The sequence below is a fragment of the Haliaeetus leucocephalus genome, unplaced genomic scaffold (assembly GCF_000737465.1).
Source record: "Haliaeetus leucocephalus isolate CR32 unplaced genomic scaffold, Haliaeetus_leucocephalus-4.0 Scaffold616, whole genome shotgun sequence".
Taxonomy (NCBI): domain Eukaryota; kingdom Metazoa; phylum Chordata; class Aves; order Accipitriformes; family Accipitridae; genus Haliaeetus; species Haliaeetus leucocephalus.
The window spans coordinates 3,148,516-3,157,293 of NW_010973052.1; the positions used below are offsets into that span (position 1 = coordinate 3,148,516).

Genomic DNA, 8,778 nt, shown 5'->3' on the forward strand with positions numbered 1-8,778 from the left:
AAAACCCAGGAGGATCATTTTTCCCCAGCGACGTGTGCTTTCAAAACAAGCCTCAGAAGCACAGCTGTGGTGTTACCCATCGCCAGCCTGGGCATCGTCTCACAGAGACCTCAGGCACATAAATACCGCTGCGTGCTCGGGGAGCTGTCAGCTCTCAAGGGAGGCAGAGCAGGTGGCAACTGATTCAAAGCCAAAAGCGTGACTCCCGGGTGCCGCTGGGCTTCAGAGCAGGCACAAGGGCTTCAGGGCTGAGACATTCAGGGGCTTAGACCTTCAGGGTACACCACATCTTTAAGCTTCAGGGCTTAGACCTTCAGTGGTCACCAGGGAGCAAGGAAGGGTTGGGGGAAGACGACCTTGGTATGGCTAAGGGAAAATGTTTTCCCACCATGCAAAAGGACGAGTAGCAGGTCTTTCCTCACAGCAAGATCCACACAATTTCAGCTGCCTGGAAAGGCCTGAGGACTATAAGATACACCTGGTCGCACCCCCTCCACCCGTGGGACCCCAGTGCAATGAGCAGTGCCACCAACAGCAGGAACTTGACCCATCCCGCCCCACTCCCTGCTGTTTCCCAGCCCCAAATCCTTGTACCCTCGCCTCCTCCTTTCTCCAGGTCCCAGAAAACCCTCTGTAACTAAAATCCTCCATAACCACCACCTCCTCCTTGGCATGGATGGGCTTCTGCAGAGCTCACTGCCAGTGCGTAGGGCTCAGTGTTATCATAGCCGGAAAGAAATAACCTCATACCACATATAGCACACATCTCCCAGAGGAAGCATCTTGACATTTGAAAATCACAGAAACTTTGTGGCCTGCACCGATAAAACCCGAACAGTTTACAACAGACAGAATTTGAGTTACAATGGTGGCTGCCCCCGGCGACATTACCTCAGCCCTCCCTGTTACTCCCCAGTCGGTTCATTGTTATTAATGTCACTACAATAAATACCAGAATAAAATTGACAGCATTTGGCCACGTATCTTAAAGCATTGCCCCACTCTTCCTTCACTCCGTGTCTTTGCAGCCTTGGTTTCCATCCCTATCAGTCATCAGAGGAGCCTTTAGGGACAAACCGTTTGACTATGTGACAAGCCAGGTAATAAAAGCCATGCAGAAGTGTGCCTGTGGCATCGATGACCAGAGAGAAGGTGCCCCCGATCCCGGTGGCCATGTCTTTGAGGACGGAGGGAATGGCACAGATGGATTCGTAAGGGAAAGCAGCGAGGTGAAGGACAAACCCCACGGGGATGCGCAGGATCCTGTAGGTGAGGGACGCCACATCTTGAACAATTTGCAGGAAGCCCAGGAAGATGTTGATGATGACTCTCCCCACATCATAGGGGATGCTGATGAGTACCATGCTGATGGCTTTAAGGTAGGACACCACCCCGTTCCACAGGCTGTAGAGTCCATCCAAAACTGCACCACCAACCCGCTTGATAACAAGCCACAGAAAATAAAACACAAATTTCACCAGCTCCACAAACACGTAGATGAGGAGTTCCAGAATTTTGATGAAAGGGGTAGCAATGATGCCAGCCACTCTTCTCACCAAGCCGCCATCTTTGGCCTCCTGGTTGTCACTTGCTCCTACTTGCTCTCCAGAGCGGATCTGACTGACAGCTTGCAGTATTGCTTCCGTTTTCTCCTGGTTTTTGTTGTCTTCCCCACACTTGCCCTTGAACAAGTGAACTCCTGCGAGAAGCTGCTTCTCCAGCTCTCCCACCGTGAGGTCCACCAAGCTGATTTCATCATTCATTTTTTTCACTAGTCCCAGGGACCATCCCTCCGGCGCATCGCAGCAGGCTGCCAGCCAGAGGGTCTCTGGCACTGACACCTTGCCTTTAACTCGGACACTGGAAGGAATTGCACCTGCAAGGAGATACAGATGATCTTTCTTGGAGCAGTGAGGGACCAGAGCTTGCTCCACTACCCTCCCGATGTCTCTGTGCCAGCTTTTGCTCAGAGATGGACTCAGAGGGACGGCGTTCGTGAGCGTGTAAGTGGCCACCTGGAAATCCTCCTCATTGAGCAAGCTGGGATTGAGCAGCCCTCTCTCGTAACCGGAGCCCACGTAGTCTGAGGTCAAGGCTTGATTTGCACCAAGGTTGGCCACAATGCCAACAATATCAGCTTCATGCACCATCTCATGCAGGTCATTTTCTGGATCGTCTATCTGAAACAGTAGAGAGAAGAGTTACTGGATGCAATTTGCCTTTCCTAGAAAGCAGTATGTAAAAGGGGCCTTGAAGTATATTTTCCATTATGACTGCTATTACATGCTGTGCCTCGGACCACATCCTGTACTCCCTCCTTATTTTCCTTGCAGTGCTTCGGAGGACTGTATGCTCTACTTAGCTGCCCTGTCAAACACATCCATTTAGGCTGCAAGGGATGCTTGCAGCTCTCCAATCTGGTTCGCAGCACAACACAGCCTCCAGAATCTCACCCGCTACCCTGCACCAAACCTCTAACTTGTGCTTTTTTTCCTAGAAGAGATTTTTAAGACCAATAGATGGCTTGGTTTAGGGCCATGTGTTCACCTCCTACAGTGGTGGTACCTCCAGTTCATTTAAGCACCTACCATGGCACCTTAATTCAGTCCCTCTGAACTATCAAATCCAAGCCATGAAGACAAAAACCATGGTATATAAGATGTCTAGAGAAGGCATTTACCTCTCACCACTGATGGTGTAAGAAGCCAGAATGAAGCCAGCCACCATGGCAGGTGACCTGAACTTCCCTGCCCTGAACACAGACACAGCAGTGAGCTCCGAGGGCTGTCTCAGGGCTTGTCATTAGTAGTCTGAACCTCATGTCATTAATAGTCTGAACCTCATCCTTAATGACCACACAGCTCCTGGCATAACATGGGTGAGGATGCCATCACTGCAGGTCCTCGATGGAATCTGTGCTGCCTGCTTGTGTCTGCCATTCCCATGCAACAGAGCCAGAGGTAGCAATTGCTGCAGCAGGAATTTGTCCTGGAGTCATGCACGGAGCCATGCATGGGCAGGTAATGAGCAGTGGGAGCAGAAGCACTAAATGCTGGGACGTGCTCAGGTCTTTCTCAGGTGGCAGCAGCTCTGTCTGCTCCTTAGTCAGCCCTACTGACACTGCCTGCAGCCGCTCCGGGAGGGGGTGCCAGATTGTCATTTTCTTCCCCAAATTAAAGGGTGAGCATGTTGGTAGAAGCTTGGGGGTGGCAGATGATCTCTGGCAGTCACTGCCTCCTGTAGTCTCTGTTTCAAAGGCTGTGGCCTTCAGCTCCTAGCACTGTGCTGGCCCAATTAAACCTGTAGTATTTGCTCCTGGCCTGTAGACTGCTTACTGCACTATATAATACGTACTTTGGAGACATCTATGGCAGACAGTTCATGGTCTACCTCGAATCACTCCCCAGTCATCCTTCCTCGTCCCTTGGCCATCTTGCAGTGCCAGCTGGACAGATGTCCAGCAACCTTACCCAGAGTTTGCATCCTCTTAGTGACTCATCACCTCCTCACAGCTCTGCGTCAACCTGTGCTGAGAGTCAGGGTGAAATGGCCAGCACCACGAGTGTCAGCAGCTATCCATCACCCTCGCCTAGGAATTGAGCTCTGGCTGGGCTCCTGCATCAGCCAAGCCCCTGCAGTCCGGGCTCAGGGCTCGCTCTGCACCAACACTGGTCACAGTGCCAACGCTGGCCATTGCAGAGGGTTGCATCACCCCCATCTCCTGCTAAGGAGGTTTCTTGCACTTTGTTTTGAAGCATCTGATGCTTATTGCTTCGGACTGGAAGGATCACAGTGAATCCTATGTGCTGATGCACAAGTTGTAGCTTTTTCTAAATATGCCGCTTAAAAAAGACTTAACCTGCACTTCATCTGCCTTATTCTGCTCCTCTCGCTCAGATGCGCCAAACTCACGGGCTGCAGCTGGCTGATGAGGCCAGACATTTTGCGTTCCACAAAATCACTGTCCCATCCTGCCCCCCCAGCTCATTCTCCCTGTTCTGATGAGGTTATGATGTTGTGCCATGGGACGAGGGATGCAGGCAGCGTGTTTAATCCCACAGGACAGGTGATGGGGGGAGCGGGCACGGGTGAGAGGCTGTGCCTGGAAACTGCCCTCCGTGTTATGGCCCTTTTGAGCCTGACATGCTCACAGAGACACTGAACCCTTCTCACTCCCATGGCAGTGCTGCAGTACCACAAGGACACGTAAACCCGAGACAAGTCAGCTCTGCCTCCTGGCAGAGATTCCCAGCCTACATGAAGCAGATGGTATAAACTTAATTTTCTCTCCTTATGAGCTGATGCATGCAAACCTTGAGGTGCCTATCAAGAAAATATGTCTCTGGTTACCTGTTCAGCTGCAGGCTTTTGCACATACCATTGGGATTGTTTAGGTGCAATTAAAAAAGAACATGATAAAAATGCAGCCGTGTGCTGTTCATGCGTAAGGCTCTGACATCACCAAGTTATGTTTATAATAACTCATATTATGGTTTGTAATAACTCATGTGTAACTGAGGTTTTCATGCCTCCTCCAGCTCAGCCCCAAAGGCAAGCTGCCTCCAGCACTGCAACTAATCTGCATTGCAAGCTACCTTTCCTCACTGCTTCAAAAAGCTTTTGGTTTGTGTCACCGCCAAAACGTATCTGCATTCATGGAGTCAGCCATGAAGCCACCTGCCCAAATAACCTGGAATAGCTAAGGGCAAGATCCAAGCAGACAGGTAAACACCTAATTCATAGGATGGGGATTTAAAAATAAATTATGCATCTGAACACCTGTATGGATGTGAGCACCTAACAATATTGATGTGTTTCATAAAGTGGGGATTGCAGTTTCAGAGAAGGGCAGAGGCAGAGGAGGATTAAAAGTATGGCAACACACAGCTATTAGAGCAGGCAGCTTCCATCAAGTTTGGTCATTTAACAGTGTAGGACACTGTTACCTCCCACCTTCCCCACCCTAGTACCATTCCTGGTGAACTTCAGCATTCCACTCCCCTCGCTGTTTCCTCAGGCATGCTTATGCCTTTCATTGCAGTGGAGATACTTCATCTACCCTTAGTAAAGGTCCCAGGGAGGAGGCACAGCGTATCTTATGGCAAGCTTGCTGTCGCAGGACGTCCACATGAGTGGCTCTAGAAGTACCCGTTTCTCTTGACTGTCCACCAAGAGAGATGGCGAGAGCAGCTCAGAGGTAGCTATAGCTGGACGATGCAAATCCCACCTTGGTCATCTGGCTAGCAGTAGTCACCAACCAAATGAAAACACAAGGTGATTCATCCAACCCCTCATACATTAGGACAGAAAAAGCAACTCCAGAGTTTTCCATCTCTCTCTAACCTATAGAGTGAGTCAAAACCATAGGTTTTCAGACAACCAAAACGAGATGAGATGAAAGCCACCTAAGTGACTTGCTCTCAACCCATAGCAAAACTGTGGCAGAGCAGGTTTTCAGGCCTGAGCCTGGGGGAGTCCCATCAGTACCCTGCTCATCAACCTACCCTGCCTGCTCTCTAATTTTTCACTAATTGCTGAATTAATTCGTTGTTTCCAGCTGCCAATCAGCAGTGGGTGGCACTGACATTCCTCACACCTCTCACCCAATTACTGCCTCTGTGCTACATTTGGCATTTGTTTCTCAGGCAGACATTCCTGAGGAGGTAGGCATGCAGGGAGTGAGACGGTGCCCGCACCACATCATTACTACCCAAAAAAGCTTGTGATGACCCTGAGGCACTCAACAGAGTGCAGAGAGCATTTTTATAGTGATTTCTTTCTGCCTGCTCTGTCTCTGCATCTCCATGTGCATGCACATAGGTGTAAGCACAGGCCACTGTGCAGCTGAGCCTGCTCATACCTGGCTATCCCTGCCTGGGCAAGGAAATTATCCAGAAAATAGGCAATATAACCTCATGGGGCTATGCTGCAAAGCAGGTGTTGCTAAGTGTTCCCTTCAGCAGCCATTTGACCTCTCCTAACCATCTGACCTAGCCTTGATGGGAACACACATAATGGGTGTGAAATCTCTTCCCCACTTTCTCCTCCCAGATCCTGTGTGGCAGTGTCTGAGAGGGGTGTACATGCTTATTTCTTGAGTTATAGGAATTCTTCCTAGTCCTAATTTTTTCTCCTTACAGATTCTTCAGATGATTTTTTTTCTAGTGGTTTTCTGTCTCAGACTGAGGTTCCTCCAGTGAACCACAGAGCTGCTACCTCCCACCCCTGAGACACCTGCATGTCAGCAATGGGTGAAGGAGACCCATTAGTGTAAACTAAGAATGGACCCACAGCAATGCATGGGGATGCTCTGGAGAAGCCAGAGCAACTAAAGGTAGTGCCTGGCCAATTATTTCTGGGGCTGCAGTACGGTTTGGAGGCAGGAGACACAAGGTTTGGGGCTCTGGAGTGCTTGGCAGGGATGATGACAAGGTGAAGAGGGATGGAGCGGGGAGGGCAGGGGAGCCAGCGGGAGGGAGGTGCTGGAGAACCGAAGCTGCTGTGGAGGGGCTGCCCACTGCTCCGTGGCAGGAATGGCTTTCAAGCCTGCCTGGGCAGGTCTGGTGAGTCAGACCATGAGGAGCAGGAGGAGATATGGTGGCTAGAGGTGATGAAGGGCATCAGCGGCTGAGGCAAATGGGAAAGGATCTCATCTCTGCTGCTTTGCCTCGCTGTCTCCATGGCACTGACAGCAAATGCTCACTTGCCTAGGTCCCCTTTGTGCTTCAAAAACTCATCACCCTTCCTCAACTCCGTAACGGCATTCTGCAAAAAGCTTCCCTCTGTTTTAAAAGGGCAAGCAGACACCTCCCACGGCCATCTGTGAAGTGCAAGGAGAGCAGATGAAAAGGCCCTTGGGAACTCCTGCAACTCAAAACCCAGCCCAGAGAGCAGGGAGATGGTCCGAGGTGAAGGCAGGGATGTAGGATTTCCTGTCTTCACTGCCTGTGACCTCGTGGTCTTACTATCTCATCACCCCATATGAGGAAAATGAGCATGGCAACCACTCTCTTGAGACAGGGGTGAGCTTTGATTCTGGCTACATCTAGCACCCAGCACCTAAGGGCCCTGCTCCCAACATGCTGCTCTGATACCACAGCCATTCCTGCCCTGATGAAGCACCCTTGCATGCTGCCAATCTTTCCTGAGCTCAATGGATGGGGGTAGCTTGATATTTGCTACAAAATTACCTGTGATCACTGCTGAAAAACCTGAAACAAGGAAAAAAAAAAAGAGAGAGAGGTAAAGCGTACTTGTCCTCTCAGGGCATTTTTTAAGGATTTCCTTTAAATTTAACAGCCTGAAGGACTTGCTTCAACATGCCAAGTGTCAGGGGAGACAAAAACCACTGAGGCTCCAGCGAAATTTGTTTTATACTGCACACTTCTGACCTGACTGAAGCCTTCACGCTCCAGGACACGGCAACTCATTTCCCTACCCGAGTCTGCAACACAGGCACACAACAAAAAGCTGCAGCGTCAACTTGGTGAACCACAAATGGATGTTTTATCCTTGCGCAGCGAAGCTAAAGAACTCTTATCAACATTGCGATCACGCTGGCAACAGAACAAACTTCAACTTGACACTGCGATGTTTAACTCTGCTACCCATCGGCAGTGCTCCCTGCCCGTGATAGCTGGCTAGGCAGGACAGACGCATCAGCTGGTGGCAAAGATAACTTTCCTCTCCCCTGGCACGGCACGTTGCACGCAGCAGCCTCCCAGCCTTCATTATAAGCCCCGTGGGACAAGGAACTATTTGTTTGGTCAGTTCCAAGCACAAAAATAAGTTCTGCTTGGGTTAAATTAATATCGAAAGAAGTTCAACAAGCAGAACTCCTGCCTCCTTTGCAAAACCCTAGCCCCAGCTTCACCCCAGAGGAAATGTTCTCCAGGAACATTTCCTTTACAGCGAAGGAAAAGCTGACTTACCTGCGGTTCAACCAGCCAGTTCTCCTCCTTGTTTTGGGCTGGCTTTGTATACTTAAAAGCTGAATAAAGAGGGATTTTGTCCTTAGTACTGTAGAGGGTTGCAAAGCGTGGCTCTTTGTTGTATTGCTGACAGATTTTCACGTGGAACGGCTCCGTAAATCCTTCGGGTGGGACTTGTCCAGGGAAGAACACATTACACTCAGCAAAACCAGTTTCATCCTCTCCGACAACTCTGCCCTGGGAAAAGCCTGGGAAAACTGTGATGCAAAGCAAAAACACGATTGACGTCTTCATGGTGCACTCCCTGGAGCTGAGGGAAGCCCCGTCTGCCTCCGCTGGGTTCGGCAAAGGACCTGTGCTCTGAGTCCATGCAGCAGCGAAGCCAGAAAGCGTCTGGAATTCGGGTGTAGCGTGTGAGGGAAATGAAATATGAAACCACAGCCGATCCCTTCGGGGAGCCAGCGCTTTCTGCGTTGTGAAACCAAACATGCGCCGGGCTGCGCTGACACACGCTGCGGACGCCAACTGCCTGCAGGAGATAACGCCAAGCAACCTGAAATCATCCAGGCTCGTTGGGAAGAGGAGGAGGGAAGCCTACGGCGGTGCAGGACTAAAGCTGAGCGGCACTGGCTGTCCAGGCTGGGGCTCAGCGCTGGCGGGGGTGTGGTGTGCTGCATTGCAGCAGAGTCCCCAGCAGGAATTTTGGCTGACGCAGCCAGAAGTCTTCCTGGGGCTGCCAGGGGGATGCTGCAAAGTCAGATTCACCACCCCGAAGAAGGTGTTAGCTGCCCTCTCCAGCCATGAGCCTGGCTAAGGGAGAGGGAGAAGACAGGTGGCGGGATATTGG

General features: G+C 50.7%; 1 protein-coding gene across 1 annotated transcript; it reads right to left on the bottom strand.

Annotated features, from left to right (window-relative positions):
- Positions 1 to 513: 513 nt before the first annotated feature.
- Positions 514 to 8,378, bottom strand: ENDOD1 (endonuclease domain containing 1). The gene is made up of 2 exons (XM_010578213.1): positions 7,932 to 8,378; positions 514 to 2,180 (listed from the first exon to the last, which is right to left on the bottom strand). The coding sequence occupies exons 1-2, from the start codon at positions 8,223 to 8,225 to the stop codon at positions 1,047 to 1,049; spliced, it is 1,428 nt and encodes a 475-aa protein (XP_010576515.1). The 5' UTR covers positions 8,226 to 8,378; the 3' UTR covers positions 514 to 1,046.
- Between the last annotated feature and the right edge of the window lie 400 nt (positions 8,379 to 8,778).

Bases quoted from the DNA above. Each gene is read 5' to 3' on its own strand.
- ENDOD1 (XM_010578213.1), bottom strand. From the start codon at position 8,225: ATGAAGACGTCAATCGTGTTTTTGCTTTGCATCACAGTTTTCCCAGGC. The intron at 2,181-7,931 runs GTAAGTCAGCTT...CTACTGTTTCAG, and splicing joins ACTGGCTGGTTGAACCGCAG to ATAGACGATCCAGAAAATGA.